The 21,290-nt window shown below is 36.6% G+C and overlaps 3 protein-coding genes across 3 annotated transcripts; 2 read left to right on the forward strand and 1 right to left on the reverse strand.

Moving 5' to 3' along the window:
- Window positions 1–1,038: 1,038 nt before the first annotated feature.
- Window positions 1,039–4,162, forward strand: LOC137722318 (peroxisomal membrane protein 13). The gene is made up of 5 exons (XM_068461286.1): window positions 1,039–1,195; window positions 2,221–2,457; window positions 2,552–2,880; window positions 3,184–3,276; window positions 3,606–4,162. Exons 1-5 carry the CDS (start codon window positions 1,171–1,173, stop codon window positions 3,837–3,839), a joined length of 918 nt encoding a protein of 305 aa, XP_068317387.1. The 5' UTR covers window positions 1,039–1,170; the 3' UTR covers window positions 3,840–4,162.
- A 386-nt stretch (window positions 4,163–4,548) lies between these two features.
- LOC137722317 (uncharacterized) lies at window positions 4,549–9,149 on the reverse strand. The gene is made up of 5 exons (XM_068461284.1): window positions 8,932–9,149; window positions 8,622–8,727; window positions 5,779–7,423; window positions 5,426–5,519; window positions 4,549–5,224 (listed from the first exon to the last, which is right to left on the reverse strand). Exons 1-5 carry the CDS (start codon window positions 9,021–9,023, stop codon window positions 5,185–5,187), a joined length of 1,977 nt encoding a protein of 658 aa, XP_068317385.1. The 5' UTR covers window positions 9,024–9,149; the 3' UTR covers window positions 4,549–5,184.
- A 5,103-nt stretch (window positions 9,150–14,252) lies between these two features.
- LOC137723193 (uncharacterized) lies at window positions 14,253–21,171 on the forward strand. The gene is made up of 10 exons (XM_068462364.1): window positions 14,253–14,421; window positions 15,284–15,440; window positions 15,544–15,727; window positions 16,047–16,117; window positions 16,727–16,864; window positions 16,958–17,049; window positions 18,040–18,311; window positions 19,579–19,664; window positions 19,878–19,979; window positions 20,777–21,171. Exons 1-10 carry the CDS (start codon window positions 14,306–14,308, stop codon window positions 20,936–20,938), a joined length of 1,380 nt encoding a protein of 459 aa, XP_068318465.1. The 5' UTR covers window positions 14,253–14,305; the 3' UTR covers window positions 20,939–21,171.
- The last annotated feature ends 119 nt before the right edge of the window (window positions 21,172–21,290 follow it).

Below are 21,290 nucleotides of genomic sequence, written 5' to 3' on the forward strand. Positions count from 1 at the left end.
CAAAAACTTGAAAGTGAGGTAACTTCAAATTGTTATTGATCGTTGGTCTTTTAGTTGGGAGATTTCAACACGCTTTTTTGCTGGTACACGGGAGTGGGGGAGTATGCTAAATCTCATAATGGACAAATTATTATAATGTGATTCAAATTCGTATTTGGCAAGAATCAAGCTTAAGACATTTCACTTACAAGTGAGGATGAAAAATACTAAATTACAGTACTAAGTGAAATGCCCTTTAGTCTTTTAGTTTTTTTGTTTTACAAGAATTAGGTTTAATTCCCTTCTTAAAAAACCCTATTCCCTGCTTTATTACTTTTAAGTCTTTATATATTACTATTTAAAATAATCAAATTTGTGGTTTGTCTTCTTTCGTCAACTCATAAATTCAACAAGACTCAAATTCGACAGAGATCTTTTCTTAATTGAGGTTCTCTGCATCAATTTGACATTAGAACAAGATTCGAGTCATGACAACACATTCAAGTAAAAACTTCAAAGAAAAACATATAAAAAATATTCAAATTCATATGTAAGACAGAAATATAAGTAGGACGTAATCTTAATCAACTAACTTAATTCACTTTACTTTAGAATAATTTATCTCTATTAATTAATAAAATCTTATTTGTCAATCAAAAGAGGGTGAAAAGACAAATTAGTTTTCAATCACACAAAAAAATGATGGGCAATAATATAATTTTATATGCAATGTTAAAATACCTTCAATATTAAAAAAAAAAATATCGAAATCAAAAACCTCGCACTTCCCTCACCTACTCTCTCTCTCTCTCTCTCCCTCTCTCCTCATTTTCTAAAAAAAATATATTCATACACCTAAAATGCCTAGGCAAATATTAGTATTTATAATGTAAACTAAGAAATTTCCTCGTAAAAATGAGAGAAAGTCCACCAAACAATTACAATGACCGATTCAAGGCCGCCATAGGCGTAGGGCCCAACAGCATTGACGGTCCACACTGCAATATGATCGTTCTTCACATTACCCAACAGAATTCAGAAGCCGACAAATCGCGCTGGCCAAAATAAATAAATAAATAAAAAGATAAATACAAAATAAAAGAAAATAACAATAAAATCATGAGAGAAGGATAGGGTGTCTTGAAAAGTGGAACGACCTCCTCTGTCGGTTGACGTGTTTCTGCATTCCGGATGGACTCGAATTCCCAGCCCTCAGGTTCCAATCCCTAATTTTTCATGAATTTTGCAGCTAATCGGTTTAATTTCTTGTTATTCTTATTGAATTTCACGGTTTAATTTCTGGGTTCAGCAAAAATTGAATTTTTCTTATGCCTTTTTGTATGATTGTTAGTTTGGTATGGAGGGTTTTGGGAATTTTGATTGGTTGTTCGGGATATTGGAGTTTTGGGGTTTTTGATTGTTGATTAGGGATTGTAATTTCTGGGTTTGGGAATTGTTTTTGAGGTTAGGGTATGTTTGTTTCCCGAGAAAAATTGTGAGGAAAATGGAACGGGTTCTAGTTTGGGATGATCTGTTGTTCGTATTTTATCGCTCTGTGTAATTGACTGAAAATTACTCCCCTGCTTTGCTCGTTGGGTTAGTGTTAAGGGTTTTAATTGTGGTAGTGAATTAATTTTCCGACGTAGCGATTGTATTAACACAGTGATGATTGATTACTGGAATTTTGGTGTTATCAATGATGATTTAGCTATTGAAATGATTGATATCGTGGTTGATTTGTTAAACAGAGTACTAGATTGTATCCAAGCATAAAATTATGTAGCTTTGCTTGTGCATAACTATCTTTCTCGCTAAAGCTATCGTTAAAAGTTGTGTTCACCAATTATCCAGAACTCGTGGACTGTGTTTCATGTTAGGTGGTAACCCCTTGACTCATTGTCCCCTTGCTGCATATAACCACACAGTTAAATGTAACGCTTATTCCGTTGTGGCGCTCACTTCTTTGTACCAAGTTTGTTCTAAAATTTCAATATATTCGTTCATGGCACATACCCTACTCATCGGCAATGAGTTGTGATTTAAATTTATGGGATAGCAAGATTCTGATGAAAACTAGGATGATTTCTTTTATTTCTGCTATGAATTTTTTTGGCTTTTATAAGACATTTGTTTGTGTAACTTCAACTTTTACTAACTTGGCAGATTGTGGTTAAGTTCATGTGGTGGTCATGGTATTGTTTTTGCTTTGGAAATTGAGTTACATTGTGTTCATTTTTGCAGCTAATGGTCCTCCCCCAAAACCATGGGAGAGAGCAGGTTCCTCATCTGGTCCTGCACCTTTTAAACCCCCATCAGCTGGAAGCACGAGTGATGTAGTTGAGGCGTCGGGAACTGCTAAACCTGGAGAAATTGTTCCAAGTTCTGATAGAAATACCACTGCTAATAGAAATGCTCTGGCTAGGCCGGTTCCCTCAAGGCCTTGGGAGCAGAACTATGGAAGCAGCACCAACTATGGAGGTTAGTGAAACATGATCTTCTCCGTCCCCTTATTTTGGCTTTCCAAATTACTTTGTTGGCTTTCTAACATTAGTTTTTGTTTTACCCATTCCAGGATATGGTTCTACTATGAACTATAACTCGGGTTACGGTTCTGGAATATCTGGAACGTCTGGAATGTATGGTTCATATGGTGGAAGTGGAGGATTATACGGTGGGGGGATGTATGGCAACAACAGCATGTATAGGGGAGGGTATGGTGGTGGTGGTGGGCTTTATGGTTCTTCTGGAATGTATGGAGGTGGGATGTACAATAGTAGTTTAGGAGCCCCAATGGGTGGTTATGGAATGGGCATGGGTGGTCCTTATGGAGGTCAAGATCCAAATGATCCATATGGTCCTCCTCCATCTCATCCAGGGTTTTGGATTTCAGTACTTCGGGTGGTAAGCATTTGCTGTTTTTACTTGTTTATAGTTTCCTATTGGTCGGATGAAAAATGCATAAACATGAGTGCATTTATAAATTAGGTAGGCTTAATTAACTATGAAGCTTTCTAATTGGCTAAGATGCAGCAAAATGAGAAGTCTATGTATTTCTCATTTATCTTGTTTTGTGGAGCCAGCTCACATGTCATCTACAATTCTCTTTTGGGATGGGAATTGATAGAACAAGAAGAGGATGTAGTTATTTCAGGATTCTGATGACTTCCGCGTGATTACTTATTCAAAATTTTATTATTCTTGCAGACGCAAGGTGTGGTTAACTTTTTTGGTCGAATTGCAATTCTCATAGACCAGAACACCCAGGCATTCCATTTGTTCATGTCTGCACTTCTACAGGTTTTTCATCTGTCATTACATCTCTTTATCCGCCCTCAGTGTGGAATCAACTGTTGTACACATATGTTTTAGAGAATTGCATCTTGTTCAATTGCACACGGCACATCCTTATATTGTATGACCTGAACTCTATTGTGTTGTTTACAATACCTTGCCATTTTCCTTTAGTACATGATATTAAAAGTCAACGGTAGGATTTCTGGTTTATAAGTTGCCATATTCCTCATATCGTTTGGGTTGAATGGAAGACTAATGACAGATTTGAGACCATTTTAAGACTTAGAGCTTGTTTGTGCATTATGTAACTGTTTGACTTTACTTTGATGCAGCTTTTTGATCGTTCTGGATTATTGTACGGAGAGCTAGCTAGATTTGTATTCAGGATGCTGGGAGTTAAAACAAAATCCAAGGTTCATCCTCCAGGTCCGAACGGGTTTAACGGACCGCATGGACCCAACGGACCCCATGGACCCTACGGAGGAAACCAGAACTTCATTGAGGGTCCGAGACCTGCTCCTAGTGGTGGTTGGGACAATGTTTGGGAAAATGATGCCGGTAAATGAAGAGACAAGTGATATTTTGCCCGCCCGGCGAATCGTGCTTGCAACCAGGAAAACAGGGAGGAAGAAAGGAATATCTTCAACCCCCACTTTAGTGAACAAGAGTGCCAATAGAAGCGAATGTAGATGTGGAGTCCTGTATCTTTGGTACTGGTACCAAATTGTTTGTGGGTCGTTAGATGAGCCAGTGAAAAAAAAAAAAAAAAAAAAGTGTGACAAAATAAGATATAAGCATTGTGGACGTCTTGAATCTGAAATGTTTATGTTTAATTATAAGTTGTGATTACATTCTTAACATTAGTTTCATCTGGAAATTTATTATTCAACTAAGGGCGTGTTTACTTGTGAGGAATAGAAATTAGAATCATTTGATTCTCGAGTATCCGTCGTTTACTAGAACAGGGGCTGAATGAGAATCATTTCACTGTTTAACTTTCTCGTGTTCTTACTCATACATATGGAATCGAAAAAAGTACCAAGTTTTCCTTGAAATCCGTAATCAAATAACTAGGAATTGGAAATTAAATCAACTAGTAGGGGGCTAGTTGATCCGATTTTCTTTCCTTCCCGCATTTCTAAGCTCTCCAATTTCTTAATTTCCCGTTTACGTTAAGTAAACATGCCCAAAACTAAAGATGAAAACTTGATTTCCTAGACGGCTTTTACGTTTGTGAATCTTTGCATAAACAAATAACTACAGCACGGTAAACTGTTTACAGTACTAAAACTGGTACTTCATATTATTTGCAGGGGAAAACATGAACCGTTGTATAAACAAATACAGAGCACATAGTCGCACTTGCAAGGTCCAACAAAAAAACTTCCTAGTATGAGTTCCGAGGTACAAGGCTTAAACTCGACGAGTAAGATTCCTCGATCGGCTGGAACCAGAAATTAAAATTGTCTCCAACTAACATGGTTTCTTGTTCTCAGGTACCAATAGTTCTTGTGTAATTTCTATACATACAGCTATACATTTCGATGGTTTCCTCATGCAGCTAACAGAACTTATGATATTGTGGGCAGGGGTCACGGGACAAACCGTTTCATAAATAATTGCAGATCTCTGCCATGCAAGCACCTATGTAGCTCCAGTCATTTAGTTAAGGCTCAAATTTCCAAGATTTGATTGCTGGCTGGTCTTCTTCAATGAGTAACAAGCGGCAATGACGAATAAGTATGTGTTAAGTCCATATTAAGTTCTTGACCTCATTGTATAACTAAGCTCCTTCAACTCGCGGCGAGAAGAAAAACAAAGCCGCAGTACAAGCTTGAGGATGAGTGTGAAAGAATTCAGCATATTCTTCTGGAATCTTCTGAAAATGGACAACCAAAACCTCACAAGATGCTATAGTAGGCCCATCAACTTCTTTAATGCTTCTATTCCACTGCATATACAGAAGTTGTGCAATATCAATACAGACATCAAGTGTTTTAAACAAGTTTTTGTTTAAGGCACTACACATCGTCTTCTGTCTGACAGAGTCAGGATCTCTTTAAGAAAATAATTTCAAATGCTACACGGATCTAAGCAGAAATCTCAATGTAAAGCAAAGTTACAATCATCCAGAAAAGCGAAGCACTGATACCTTTTTGGAAAAGAGGGTATTAAATCCTCAATTACTTGAACAATTATTGTACCATCATCATTTTCCTGAGCAAATGTCTGTTTTTCTTCTACCTCTGTCATGAGCACAAAAATGAAGTCTTTATGTTTTCACTTTCTACCACAAAGTGGGGGAATAAGGGTAACAAAAACGTAAATCATGTACCATTTTATTAGGAATCTTTTTTATTGTGGATACAATCAAGTCTTAAGTAGTTATGAAAAAAAATTAAATCCTAATGATGGGTTTCATTTTTCTCATTAGGATTTAATTTTCTTTAGTTCACTCTCCATATGACATGAGAGAAGGAAAAAAGAATAATAATAGTTGGATACCTTGATAATCTTCTTGAGCTGCACAATTACCTCTGAGATATAAACAATCATCCCAGTCTAAACCCAATCCTTCTCTCTGTGCAAAATCATCCAACATATGACCAATGAGATTATACGCAATCATGCTTGTCTCATCACATACCTCTTGGACGGCAAGGTATTCATTCTTACAAGTAGTTTGCTTATTAAGCGCCTCTTCTGGGTTGAGATGCAGCGAGTTTTCTGTATCCATTCCAGTATTACACTCAGGTTCATGTCTCTCATTGAAATTTCCATCAAACCCTGTTCTGATACCACTGCAGTCTACAGAATCAGCTTGAGTGGAGAGCATATGTTCAAGTCGCTCACTGTTGTGAGATGTAAGGAGGGGATAACTGCAATTAGGGGTAGTATTAGCAGTAGGTGGCTTGCAAAAAGATGGCATTGACTCCCCAGTACTTTCAACTTCACCATACGAATCATTAGAATGAGATCTCTCACTTCCAGATATTCTATCTTCCTCGAACCAACCCTTGTTGTCAATATTATCGTCGCCATCGTCGTCATCATCATTATCATCACTTTCTTCCATTTCTTCCATATATGCATCAGAGAAATCTACATCCAAGTCATGATCAGGAAACGTATCCCAAATAACCTGCTTTATCTGAGCACTCACATTCAATATGCATTCTACCTCTTCTTCAATTTCATCCTTTAGGATGCGTCTATCCGATTTACTTTGGGAATTCCTATTGATAAAAACAAGTGCTTCTAATAAAGACTTGGGAATGGTATCCATATCACCACACTCGAAAAGAAATTCAGTTAGCATTTTCCTAATTGCTCTCCGCAAACTCCTGTTGGATACTTTAGCATTCGGGTCTAGCAGAATCTTCAAGTTTTTCAGCTCTGGTATTGTAATCTTTGTCTTAACTAACCAAATAGCTCTAGCTATCTCATCCTGCAATATCTTTATTTCTGGTGAGAATTGGTGAAACTCTGTTGCAGTGGAATTATGAAAACCTGGTATTAACTTCATTGATAAGCCTACTACTGCCAAGGCTTTGGCTAATGGCTGCTGCAGTTCATCACCTATGCCAAGTTCTGTGAGCATCTCCTCACTTGTTTCCCTCACTTGATTAATTAGTCTATCTCGATTCCATCCACTTTTTTTAGACTGTAGTTGAGGCAGACTTTGTCGCCCTCTAAGCTTTTTGTTCATTGCAATTAGAGTCTCAAGAGGCATGTCCGGGAGTCTATCCAACAGCTTTCTAGCGGCAGCACGATTAGATTGTGATCTGGAGGATAGAACTGTGATAAAATTATCTCGGAAATATTGCGGGTCATTGAGAAGTTGAGAAAGATATTGAGAAATTTCCACTTTATCATCATCTTTATCTTGGCTTCCGAAAACTTTTGGCAAAGATTCTCTGATAACCTTTTTCATCTTCCAACGAGTTTTCTCAAACTTGGCTGAGCCTCCTGTTAGTTTCAAAGCAAAAAGGTAAAGCCCCTTGTTAGTCAAGTCATCAAGGCACGATGACAAGACTCTGTATATATTTGGTGTGTCAAACAGTTGTATATCATCTTGAAATACTCGATTCCCCCCAACTTCACATCCTAAGGCTGCATCGACACAAGACTTTGCAACTTCATAGAACATCTGACAGACAGATTGAGTAGATCGTAAGCATAATTGAAAAAAGGTAACCAAACAACTTTGGAATAATGCTAGAGGAACACAAGCCAGGTAGAAGAAACACAGAAGAAAACTAAGGTTCTGCCTGGTAGTGCTTCTTTATGAAGCACTTCCAACCAGCAGATCTTCTGTTGGAATCACAATTTAGAATACACACACACATTTGTTTATATATTGATAGATAGACCGAGACAGAGATGAAGCTTCGATGAGGGATTCCTCAAATATTTTATTTGAAGGATATCTTTTAGGGGCCCCTATGTATTGTAGATTAATGATGTGACCATCAATTTTTTAAGTCTTCCCTCAAAGACCAAACTCTGCAAAAAATTTACCCAAATCAGAAGACAAATAACCATTTGATCACAACTAGATGTCTTAATGGTTTACAATTTGTCTTAACTTTTTTCCAAGGAAGATCTATGATTGAAGACTCCAAAACAGGTTATTGGATTATTCAAATACGCTGGGGATTGTGCCCCACAAGGGGTCGCTCAAATAAGCTTATTTGAGGGATCCCTAAATGGAAAGGGACTCATGCAGAAGTGCTTGAACTGAATCCCACTAGCACCTTAATACAATCAGCTGACTATGTAGAACCGATACCGGTACAAGAACAATGACGATCATATTAAGCATGCATTTTGGAAGACTAAAAGGTTAATATTGATGCATACTAAATTCTGTATAACAGCAATAAGCACTTTTATTATGCTGATGGTGCATGTTTACAGCAGGAGGATCTAAATGTCACTGTCAATCTTTTTGCTTCTGATTAAGAAGCTCCAGCTTTAATAAGAGCAGTTCAAAATAAAGAAGATAAGGCATAAAACCTCTGTATGCATAGTTCCAAAAACAATGCATTGGTATCCAGTGTTTGTCTACTTAACACGCACTCCCACACGGCAATCCGATTATCTATGTTGTAATCTACATTACATAAGAAGAACCAATAAGAATGGCACCGCCACTTAATCTTAAAATGTCGCGACGAGGCCACACCTCTAGATTCCCGAATTGGTGAAAACACAAATTATTCATATTCCGGGGTTATCATATGCTACTGGACACTACATCTATGCCTATGAATGCACACATTATATGCACTCTTCTTTCAAACGCAGTAAAAGCACGTATCTATCGACAAGAGAAATAAACTCACATCGTCTTCCCTAAGAAACGATTCGGGCAATGCCTTGTTTTCTAAAAACTCAGGATTCTCAAACTTCTTTTGCTCAGCATTGGAAGCAGGAAGCCCCAACAACCACCTGCACAGAAAATTCAAAAATTCAAAAAATTAATCAATCAATAAGCATAACTATTGGTCAATTAAAAAACTTTTAAGAAAAACAAAATTTTTGGGCACAGAAGAAAGAGCTTAAATTTATCAATTCGCACACAACCAGGAACTGAATCGAAAGAAAGGAAATTGGTAAATCGGAAAAGCAAAAAGAAAAGAAAATTTGAATGACCTCCTTTTGAGTTGAATCTGCTTCTCTTGGTGTTTAATTTGGGACCAAATAGAATCGTTATCTGTGTTGTAAATCTCAAAGTCTTCCTCCATCAGCGGCGATTTCGATTTGATATTTGTTTGAGAGACGGAGAAAATGTATCTGTCTGCACTCTCTGTAGGGTTTTAGAAGCCGAGGGGTTCTGAGGGGGGAAGGGTGCGGGAGGACAAAGTCTTGAGTCCCGCATCGCACGTATCTGTACGGGCCTTAAGACAAAATCCCGAAGCCCACCACAACCGGGGTGGGGTCATGAGTGACGTGTGAGATCGTGTTCTTTGTACATTAAAAAATATTTTGTGTGGAAGAAGTGTGGGATACAAATGAAGTCAGATGAACATGAAAAATCAGGAAAGGTGGGGTAGGGAAATTATTTTGTGTGTGGGGCCAACAAGCTAGCTAGTCTGGGTCTTGTATTTTAGAATTTCTTTACCGCTACCTATGTAATGACTTCACCCTCTTCTCACATCACCCTTTGGCCCACCACCTTCGAATTCCTCACACAAGAATTTCCCATGCGAGAGAATCTTGACTCCAAAACAACCTTAGCACCTTTTACTAAGTTATTCCGCAAGTCAGTGCGTCGTCTGAAAAATTATATCCTTAAGATTTCTTAGTCTAGTTGCCCCCTTCGGACTCACTTAAGCACGACATCGCTGCAAGACGTACTGATTTGGTACGCTAGTCCGGAATAGAAGTAAACGTACTCTGGCCCTCGGCGGCAAAATTCATAAGTATTACCCGCATGATTTTCGAAACTCCCTTTGCATTATTCTCTCAAATGGTTAAAGCCCGGTTTGAATCGTATAACCCATAACCCTTGAGTTGCATAAACTTTCCAAAAGCCAGATGGTTGGTTGGATCATCGAATAGCAGGTTTAGGTCCCAAAATTCGAAGTATGCCTAATGTAACCGCTCTTAATACATTTACTAAAACTATTATAAAATATGATAACATACTATTATGTCAATTTTTGTATCATAATCTACTTTTTGCTGTTATTAGGCATACTTATAAAATGAGATAAAAAGAAATTCATTAAGAACGCCCAATAACTTACATGAGACAAGCGTGTGAATGTGGTTAAAGCAAACAACGAGGCCACACATGCTAAAAGAAATAACACAACTCCATAACTACAAGCTCATTTGAAGTACAATACAATTCCTCAACCACAAAAGATCCAAATCCCATCAACACAAAAGATAACACTCACGATAACTAAAATGTGCTAGTTGCATAACTATCGAAATCATCACAAGGTAAAGACCGCAACATCATATGCTGATCTTGTAATTGTCGACAAAAAGCATCTGTACTATGAGTCAACTTGAAGTTATTCTTGATAGTCATTTACCATGCTTATAAACCACTAAACCACAATTCAAGATTTAAACAATAATCGTTGCTCTAAGATCCAAGGTTGAATGGTAAGCCACAACTGTTAACAAAAGTTCTTCTTAATAGAGTGAGAGAGTAACCACAATCTCAAAGACTACTACGAAAACGAAGAGTGATCACCACTAAAAACATGAACAAAAGGTTCTCGCCAACCCAAAAGCTAAAAGGCATGAGTTGGAAGTGGCATAGCTTTCTTTGTTTCTTTTTACTGCTTGCAATTTTTTTTTAAATTATACTTTTTATTTAGGACACACTTACAAGATTTTAAGACCTAACTTAATGTAAGAGTTTTCGAATCTTCCCCCTCTAATAATTTATTTAAAAAAATAATAATTTAAGGTCATTTGATAACCATTTCGTTTTTTTTTTTCCTTTTATTTTTTTAAAACAGAAATCTTGTTTGGCAACTACATGCAGTTTAAAAAAGTGAAAAGTGAAAACTATTTTCTCTAGTTTTCAAAATTTGCTCTTGAGTTTCAACCTTTGGTATACTAAACAAAATTTTAGCTTTCAAAAAAGTGAAAACTTAACTAAAAACGAGATGATTATCGAACAGTCCTTAGACCATCTCCAACTCTTGGGTTAAAACTTAAAATTTTTAGCTAGAAAATTTAGTTTTAACCCAGAAACAACTTTTCTGCTCCAACCCTTCTGATCTAAAATTTTAGCCCCAGATTATTAAAGAATAAATTTAGGCTATTTTTTTTAAATTAACTTTTTTTTAAAACAAAATTATGTAGACTATCCTAAATTAATTTTATGAACATTTTAACCTTAAAATATTTAAATTTCAGTAAATATTGAAAAATCACTAAATAGACACATGAAACTCAAGAAACACAATGAAAGAATATGAAACACAAGATAGAGATGTATAAACACAAAACACACAAAGCACATATGAAGCATATACAAAACATATGATAGAGATGTATAACACATTAAACACATGAAACACACAAAACAAACGAAACACACACCAAATACATACAAAACACATGAAACACAAACCTACACACCTGAAACGCAAACCTTCAATCATCCTCTATATAAGCATATGTTGAATATCTAACCATCACACAACATATTCACCAATCATCCAACTTTCATAGTGTTTTTGTTTTCTCAAAATTATCAATATCTCATTAATGAGTGATAGAATAATGCGTAGATTGGCAATGTAAAGGGCACAATACCAAGCAAGCCTTGCAACTAGGGATGCATAAATGAACAACGAAGAAGCTGAATTTGCAAACTCGCTTATGCAATGTGAGCACCATGTCGGATCTAGCTATTGTGGTTCTGTCACGGGGCGTTCATTTGTGCAGCGTGATAAAGAAGAATGTCATAACCGGATGATGAAAGACTATTTCATCGAACGTCCAAGATATCTTCATCGTGATTTTCAGAGGCGGTATCGAATGAGGAGAGAGTTTTTTTGAAAGCATCTTAAATGCATTTGTCCATCATGACCACTACCTTGCAAGGAAGATAGATGTCGTAGGCCGATAAAGTCTATCACCTCATCAAAAGCTCACATTTGCATTCAGATGCTAGCTAATGGGTACTCTGCAGACTTAACTGACAAATATTGTCGACTTGCGGAAAGTACTGCTATTGAGAACCTTAAGCGCTTCTGTAAGACAATTAAAGCCATATATGGAGCCACATACCTCCGAAAGCCAAATCTTGAAGACTTGAAGATGCGTCTACGCAAAGTAGACAAAAGAGGCTTCCCTAGCATGATAGGAAGTCTCAATTGCATGCATTGGGAGTGGAAAAATTGTCCTACTGCTTGGGCTAGCCAATTCAAGGGAGTGCAACCATATGTACAATAATTATTGAAGGCCCCTTGAATTATTGAAGGCATCTATTATACATAAAGTGTGCAACAATATATACAATAATTATTTAAGGCCTTTTGAATTATTGAAGGCATCTATTGTACATCAAAGTGTGCAAAAATATGTATAATAATTATTCAAGGCATCTTGAATAGAAACAATAATTAATAAGCTATAAATTTAATACAAACGATAATTAATAAGTCATAAACTTAATACAAATGATAATTAATAAACTACACAAACTTAATACAAACGACAATTAATAAACTACATATACTTAATACAAACGGCAATTAGTAAACTACATAAACTTAATACAAACGATAATTAGTAAACTACATAAACTTAATAATGATATCCATCACCTTGACTTGGTGGTGGGCTTGGGATATAGCCTTGAGATGAATCATCATCTTGAAAGATACTCTTTGTGGCATGCTTTCGTAAAATTTCCTTTTACTTATCACGTAAGACTTTCTTCCTATATGGAGTGTATTTGTTGAGGCCTTCCCTTATCAAATCACATTCGAACCTTTCTTGCTCCCTTTCCCCTTCCTTCATAAAAGCCAAGCGCAATCGGGCCGCTTTTTCCTCCCGAGAGCTATAGCCTTTAGCCAATTTTGCAAATTTGGTAGAAATCGTTGCACTAACCGGATCTTGGAACTTCCCTTTTCTCTTTGCTTCCTTTTGCTTATCTCTTCCCAGGGGCCTTGCAAAAGAAGAAATTAGGGTCAACAAATCGACACATCATTGACATCATTTGTCTTTGTGGCTTCACTACCAAATAATTTTCCCCATTGTTGGTCCACATCGGTTCCCCACCTTTGACAATCCTTGAGGACGTCCCAAGCATGATGCAACTTAAAAGCTTGGTTTTTTGGTGTAGTTCTTGTCTTGTAAATTGTCATTACTTTGTCACCCTATGCAAGAAATACACAAATACAATTAGTTACAAAATAAGATTATGTACATGACAAATAACATATCAACAAAGAAACTCACCACTTATACGGCGCTCCTTTCACTAGCCATGTCAATCATGACTTTCTCCAAGCTTCATTTCCATAAAGTGCATACTTTGTTGATAACCTTCCACTGATCGTAAATACCACCAAATTCCCTTCGGCCGGAGTTAGAATTTTCATTGAACTTATCAACGATTTTAGCCCACAAAACCTTTTTATTTTGATTCGTGCCAATGGCATAATAGCAACTCATGCCACGCAAAAAGCAACATCTTCCTCAAATGACCAATTACGACCTCTAATATGATCTTTTGCCATCTTGAAAATTTTGGAACTTGGAAGAAATGGTTTTGGAAGATGGTAGAAAGAAAAATTGAAAGAATTGTTGGAGAAAAGTGACTTTTGTGTGGATATTTGAACATGTATTTATAGAGTTTTTGGGTGAATTTTGAGTTAAATATATATTTTTTTGTTTTAGCCGTTGGATTTAAAGTTGGACCGTTATATCTTTTTGTTTTTTACCATTGGATTTGATTATATTCGATCTCAACCATTGGATTCAATAAATATATAAATATAAAACTATAAATTGAATAAATTAAAGTGGACCGTTCGATATCCAAGGTCCATTTGATTTATGGCCATTGGATTATAAAAAAGAGTCATTGGGCTCGTGTCACGGGGCGACAGCCCCACATGGGTGGGCTAGGGAAGCTAAGGTGGGCAAACATGTGCGGGCTGTGCGCGCGTTTAGACTGGGCGAGTCATGTTCACTTTCTTTGTTCCACTCTCAAATATGGGCTTCACCACTAATTTTGGGCTAATTTTGGGCTAAATTTTGGCCGGAATTTGGGTTTTTTTTATTTATGAGTTCTAACACTTAAACTCCATTTTAGCACAAGGGTTGGAATGAAAGGGGGGCATAGAAGGGGAATTTTAAGACTTACTCCAAGGGTTGGAGTTGGTCTTAAGAACTAACCTGGGAGGAAAAAAATGTGGAAGACTAAAGTAGAAAAACTCTAAAATTTAGGGGCAAATATGAAATAAAGCCGAACAAATTAATGTTGTAACTGGTAATGAGGTCCAGAGCATAGGATCAGTGAGCGCAGAAGATCTAGTCAACCATGAAGAACAACAGCAACCAAAACAACAGCAGAGAAGAAGAAAATCACTCCAAAGATGAAGGTTCTATCTCATCCCTCGATTCAACATTCAACCAAACGCTCCGAAATGTTCAAGGGTACCTCTCCCTCTTCCCAACAATAGCTCTTTCTTTTTTCGTTTTAAATTTACAGTTTGTTTTCTCATTATTTGTGAATTTTGGTAAAGATTTTCCTCAGATTTGAAAACCCATTTGGAAAAAGCTTGTTCTTTTACTACAATTAACTATTGGGAATTCTTAATTCGACTGTCCATTTCACACCCACAAATGATTTCGATTCGTTGCATTTGGGAAAACCCATGATGGACTTGGTCCAGTACGTAAATTATAGATTTTTTTTCTCCCAATTTCTACAATTTGGCCGAGGAACGAATGTGGGTTTTGGTGGTTCCTTTTGTTATGTAAATCAGTGGAAAGAGTTCAGTGATTTGTGAGATCTATGTGCTTAGATTGAAGAATCCATTAATGGTCATTTCTGTTTGGTTGGTGAGTAAATGGGGACAACAGATGCAATCAGACTATTCGAATTTAGAGTTAACGGGCGATTCACAGTTTTAATCCCGCTTATTGTGCTTTGTTTTCCGTCCGCCTATTGTATAGATGAAACCGTAAATTGATGTCATATTGCTGAAAATTGGTTGTAGGAGATTCAGTTTTTTGCTGGATTTGTTTCAATGACTAAGAAGCATGTGTGTCTCAGATTTACTGATTTATGGTAGAATGGTCATGTGTAGGATAATTTGGTTTGTTATATTGAAGTTCGGAAGAACGATTCAGTTCTGCACTAGTACTGACTTTTACATTGTCTTACTCCTGCACTTTCCATCAGCATCGTAGTTAGATATTAGTTACATTTGGTATAAGTCCGATTGTGTTTTGTCTTAAAGTTAGCTACATATCTTATTTTATTTATGTTCTGATTCTATTTTCTGATATCTAGGTTGCTCAAAGGGCGTAGCATTCCTGGTAAAGTGTTACTGAGTCGGAGATCAGACCCGCTAGATCAGTCAAACATCCAAGACCCCTCTCCAAATTATGAAAGGAGCTTCTCATACAACGAATCTGAAACAAGCGATCGTATGGCCAATGAACTGGAGGTATATTTTGATATATCTTTTGTGTAATAAATTTCTATATCATAGTATTTGCACTAAATGATTAACTCAGAATGTAAAAGCTAGGATTTTACTTCTAAAATAGGAAGAAGTGCAGAGCTCAATCAAGCCAAGCAATAATGAAAATTCAAATAGCCTAAATTCATCCACTTCCGATACTGAGAATACTTCCAAAGAAGCTCAGAAATCCACCACGGGTGCTAGATGTACCGATTCTGCTAGAGTTGCAAAGTTCACAAAGGTTCTCTCAGGGACAACAGTCATACTAGGTATAATGACTTTCTCATCACTCTTTCCCCTGTTATTTTCACCTGCATATATGGTGATAATATTAATATTATAGCAGCAGGGTGGCCCTTGGACCTGTTAGAATATGCTCTCGATTATGTTTCTTTACGTTTTTGTATACACGTATCATCATGATTAAAGGACAACCTTATCACTTGAAATCTGAATTTTCCATTATTTTCTCTATGATATATCTATCACTCCACAAATTTTGGTTCGTGCTGAGCTGACTGAGCTCTGTATTATTTTAATTCCTCTTTCCCTTTTCTTTTAAAAATTAGTTTTTAATTGTTTGTGTAGAGAAGTTGCGTGAGTTGTCTTGGAGTGGCATACCACCATATATGCGACCAGACGTATGGAGGCTTCTTTTGGTAAGCTTGAGGTTTGGATCCTTTTAAGAATTTGAAATTTTTTGGATGCTAATAATTGGTTGATTGGGCTTTAGCTTGTACGGATGCTGAAAATATTGAAATATTGCCCATAGAGCATTATGCATGAAAAGTATTCAGTGTAAATGTCACGACTGGATACTTTGTGTGGCTTGCATATAGTATACTCTGTGCTAACATTGTGATAGGAAGCATTATGGACATTAAGGATGCAAGGTTCTCCTTAAGGTCCATTGTATTGGCTTTTGTAATTCTACAGTTTTGTTCATTACAACCATATCTGCAGCTGGGTCATGTTTGTCAAGTGCAACCTGCGGGTGGCCATTGTTCTGCCCATGCTTTGAAATTGATGTTTCATGCATTTTTTATCCTTTTGTGGTTATTTTTCACTTCATATCATCGACTTTTTCTTGTTTATGAATTTTTTGTTGCTTTGTTTTTTATAATTGGAATGGAAGTTTTAAAGAATTTGTTTAGATAACATTATGTCTTAGAAAGGGAGTTCATTTTTTATAACCCCTTGTAATAACCTGGGATACCTTTATCTGGTAAGTTGTTACTTGTATGAAATTAAACATGAACTGACAACAGGGATATGCACCACCTAATTCAGATAGAAGGGGGGGAGTTCTGAAAAGGAAGCGCCTCGAGTATCTTGATTGTGTTTCCCAATACTATGACATTCCGGATTCTGAGCGCTCAGATGATGAGATAAACATGCTTCGTCAGGTGCCTTGATATATACCAAAATGCCCATCTGCTTAGTTCTAAATTTCTAATACGTTTTTTGGTGAATTTAACAATAACTTATTGTTATCTTAGATTGCTGTTGATTGCCCAAGAACAGTGCCAGATGTATCCTTTTTTCAGCAAGAACAAGTCCAGAAATCCTTGGAGCGGATCCTTTACACATGGTTAAATACTATTCCTGGTCCCCCTTGGGTTTTATTAACATCTTATGTGTTAATGTGAGAAAAGGAGACATGATGGCTTATGGAATATCTTCTTCAACCTATGTTCAGTAGCTCATGAACCCAAATATGTTTGACCTTTCTGTTTTATATTTTTATCTTCAACCTTTGCAATAGCCTGTATCTATTGGACTGCTTATGCCTAACAACAAGCATAAAATACTGATCCCAGATATATGGTTTATCTAGAAAGTTCAGACCAATTTTCTTAGTTTAGGGTTCATGCAAAGGACTTTGGTTCATTAAACATGCGGATAATTACGCTGCAGTTACAGTATGGAACATATATCATTTTGGCTCTGCATTGTTGTCTTCCATCTTGAGTAGGGTTTAAAAACCAGCCCATGTCCATGTCTATACTTTTAGAGGTTTCTTATTAATAAAGAGACGTAGTTGGATTTTTCTAACTTGCCTTAAAGGATTTCCTATAGTATTAGTTTCAAATTGTGTGGTTCGCGGATGGTGCTTTCAAGTTTGATAGCTACTTGTTTAAGTTCTTATGTTCTTGTTCAACTGCGCTATATTTTTGGGTAGGATTGACTGTCTATTTAGAGGGATGGGAATACAGGGCCTGATTCTCATACCCCAACTGTCACTCAACTATTAGTGAGTATTATAATCAGGATGTTTTAAGTTCTAGGTCTATTCCATTGGCTTTCCATGGAGCATCTTTTTGTAAATGTGGAGTGTGCACAGATAGTATGTGATACAACGTTTACTTATCAAAGTGAAAAAGATTATACGTTTACTTATTCTGCTAGCATTACGAATTGGGTGAGCAGTTTTTGGGTTTCTGTAATTTAGATTTTAAAAATTGAGTCAGACATGGAGCATGGTTATTATAATCATTTTGAGTTATTTGTTTCTTGAATTTTTTTGTTTTTATGATCACTAGTGACATGTTTTCAACTTACTTTTCCTAATTTCTTTCAGGGCCATTAGACATCCTGCAAGTGGATATGTTCAGGGAATAAATGATCTGGCTACTCCCTTTCTAGTAGTTTTCTTGTCAGAATACTTAGAAGGGAGTGTGGATAATTGGTCAATCTCTGATCTGTCTCCCGATAAAATATCTTATGTTGAGGCTGATTGCTATTGGTGCCTATCAAAGTTACTCGATGGTATGCAAGATCATTACACATTTGCTCAGCCGGGAATCCAGAGGCTAGTGTTTAAGCTAAAGGAATTGGTCAGGCGGATTGATGGTAACTCCCATCTTTCAGTATCTAGTTTCTCCTTCTTGCACCTCTTTTCCTGCATGACCCAGTACTTTTTTATAATGAATTTACAAGCTACATTTGGTTAGTTTTATTATTTCTGTCAATTTTTTGAAGAGTTGAAACATTTCCTCTGTCATGGTTTTCAAAATGGAATTTTCTTCTCTTTGTTATGCATATTAGGACTTATGGGTAACTACAAGCGGTGAATGAGAGAGCCAAAGCAACATGCTCCATTTCCTGTAGGGTACTTTATAATAATTTTTTGGGTGTTTCTGGGGTGTATGTTCGTATGTTGTCAAAGAGAATAAATAGGATGTGTGGAAGGCAGAATGATCTGAGATTAGTATGGCAGGCGTTGCTTCACATATGGATGCTTTGGCTGCCTAAAGATGGGGCGTTCTAATCATGCAGGAATTAATGAAGGGACATATAGAATTTGTTTTAAACTTATCCAAATTATACTAAAATATAAGCTTATATTTTATTGCCCATTAAACAATAGAGGACAGGAACCAACAAAAAGAAATAGAACAATTTATTTCTAAAATAGACCCTACCAAAACACAGACATATTATACACACTGCTGTTTGCCAACATGAGCAATTATCTTGAAGATAATCCCTTAATTTAACAGAAACAGTTGCCCAAAGAAAGGACTTAAACTGAATTGGCTCCATAACATCTCAGAGCCCAAATGCGATCATATGCTTCAAACTCTTTCTGTTCCTCTCCTACCAAACAACCCAAAACACAGTCAAGAGCATGGAATCCCATATAACTCTGGCTTCTTTCCCCTACCTGGTACTTATCCTTCTCAAAAAGAAGGGAAAATAGTCCCTTGGAATAACCCAGCTTACTTTTATTTCTCTAGACAGTTTTAACCAAAGATTTGAAGTCACAGGGCACACTTTCGAATCCTTCTTACACATTATGCACCATTGAGAGTTTAGGCAAACATTAGGCTAAAGTTGGGCTGTGTTAATAACTTAATATATGCTATACAGCCATGGAGGTGATTTTCTTTGCTCTTTCTGTTTGTCCAATTTTTCATGTGATGCAATAAAATGATGGTGCACGTTTTGTATTGTACCAAGGAAAATTCTTTTATTGGTGAATGTGAATTCTTGATAGTGTATTTCTAGGGTTTGTTTTCTTGAAGGCAAGAACAACTTTTGCTTGTATGACGGGCTTTAATATAATGCATTTTTCATGTGTATACTACTATACTCAGTATTAATTCTATTGTGCTAGAACCGGTATCTACACACGTGGAGGAGCAAGGGCTAGAATTTCTTCAATTTGCTTTCCGCTGGTTCAACTGTCTTTTAATACGGGAGGTATGATTCTAAAGATCTCTTCTCCATGCCTTTCTGTAGTTTTCCCTATTTGAAAGAGATTCACATATGATGGGCAAAGTCACTCTAACTAATCTTGAGGTTACTAGAGTAGTCACTAACTAATCTTGAGATTACTAGAGTAACAGAAATTTGGTGCTTTTATCATTTATTGCAAAGCTAATGGAGATGTTTTCTTTTTTTTTTCCTGTTTAGATTCCTTTTGATCTCGTCACCCGCCTGTGGGATACCTATCTTGCTGAAGGAGATTCATTGCCAGATTTTCTTGTGTATATATTTGCTAGTTTTCTTTTAACGGTAAGACTTCTTGCCTTTGCAAGGATAGTTTCCTTGGTTACTTGTACGGATGTATTCACTGTGAAAAGGAAATGCATCTATCGATTTATTGTCAATTGGCAGTGTGTTTTCTTTGCATTAGGTTAATAGTGGAGAGGTGTAAGGCTAGCATTTTGATTCTCGGCCTTTTGGCTAAGTGCTAGTGTGGTAAGGGAGGCTAGTATGTTACCAGCTTTGGTTATGGAAGAAATCTTGTTGCTTATGATACTTTTTATTCCTTTCATGAGGTTTTAAAGAAAATTCTGATCTGATTAGCATTTAAGAGATATACAATGTGTTCAAAACTGAAAAATTATACCGTCTACTGCTTCCCATTGACAGAAGTAATGGTTTCATTCTTTCTATTCATTTAAAGTGCCATTTTGTGCTTTTTTCTTCTTTTCCTTTTGAGTTTCTGTCGTAGTTTAGAATTTGGGAATGGTTGCATATGGAGCAAAAGCGTAAGGCCATGCATGATCTTTTTGGTCATGACTGGAAGGCGGAGGCCAAGGTAGTATTGGCTTTTCTGCTAAATTTTTCCTTGTCCATATTTTCCATTTCTCGAGGGTGTTTCTGCACACACCTTGTGGTCGAGTCAATATGACTGCAGAGAATCCAAAGGGCCATATCTGTATTCTTTGGCCAATTAGATTCCATATGAAAACTTAATGCCTTTCGTTTATTGCATGTCAACCGAAATTGCTTTTCAGTTTTTATTATGATTATTATAAATGAAGTAGAGGTCAATGAGTTACAGACCACTGTTGTTTGATATGCAGTGGTCAGATAAGCTTGTGAAGCTGGAATTCCAAGAGTTGGTTATGTTTCTTCAACACCTTCCGACAGATAACTGGACTCACCAAGACCTAGAGATCGTGCTTTCAAGAGCGTTCGTGTGGCATAGTATGTTCAACAGCTCTCCTAGCCATTTAGCCAGCTAAAACCAATTTGTAATATTCACTTTGTATCGGCAGCTTTCCAGTTGTCTCCCTTTTTTCCTGTCTAATTTCCTTTTCGTTGTGCTTTAATTCGTTTTATACAAGTGTTCTCTTATGGTGGAGGACCATGCTCGTATATGCATCCGGTGTCTGTAATATTTGCATTTTCAAGCATTTCTTTGTCGATACGCCTTTTGATCAATTGAGGAAAAAGAAAATTGATGTATTTCTGTTTACTTTTGATTTATTTCTTAAAGGAAGGTGAGGAAATTTGTGGCCTAATATCAACTGTAATTGTTAAAAACTCGGGCTTCAAAGAGTTTGGGTAGAATTAACCGAATCCAGGCTTCAAAAC

This window comes from Pyrus communis, chromosome 17 (genome assembly GCF_963583255.1).
Source record: "Pyrus communis chromosome 17, drPyrComm1.1, whole genome shotgun sequence".
Taxonomy (NCBI): domain Eukaryota; kingdom Viridiplantae; phylum Streptophyta; class Magnoliopsida; order Rosales; family Rosaceae; genus Pyrus; species Pyrus communis.

Bases quoted from the DNA above. Each gene is read 5' to 3' on its own strand.
- LOC137722318 (XM_068461286.1), top strand. From the start codon at position 1,171: ATGGACTCGAATTCCCAGCCCTCAG. The intron at 2,458-2,551 runs GTTAGTGAAACA...TACCCATTCCAG, and splicing joins AAGCAGCACCAACTATGGAG to GATATGGTTCTACTATGAAC. The intron at 2,881-3,183 runs GTAAGCATTTGC...TTATTCTTGCAG, and splicing joins GGATTTCAGTACTTCGGGTG to ACGCAAGGTGTGGTTAACTT.
- LOC137722317 (XM_068461284.1), bottom strand. From the start codon at position 9,023: ATGGAGGAAGACTTTGAGATTTACAACACAGATAACGATTCTATTTGG. The intron at 8,728-8,931 runs GTCATTCAAATT...TTTTCTGTGCAG, and splicing joins CAGATTCAACTCAAAAGGAG to GTGGTTGTTGGGGCTTCCTG. The intron at 7,424-8,621 runs GTGAGTTTATTT...TCTGTCTGTCAG, and splicing joins CGTTTCTTAGGGAAGACGAT to ATGTTCTATGAAGTTGCAAA.
- LOC137723193 (XM_068462364.1), top strand. From the start codon at position 14,306: ATGAAGAACAACAGCAACCAAAACAACAGCAGAGAAGAAGAAAATCAC. The intron at 15,728-16,046 runs GTATAATGACTT...TTGTTTGTGTAG, and splicing joins AGGGACAACAGTCATACTAG to AGAAGTTGCGTGAGTTGTCT. The intron at 16,118-16,726 runs GTAAGCTTGAGG...AACTGACAACAG, and splicing joins ACGTATGGAGGCTTCTTTTG to GGATATGCACCACCTAATTC.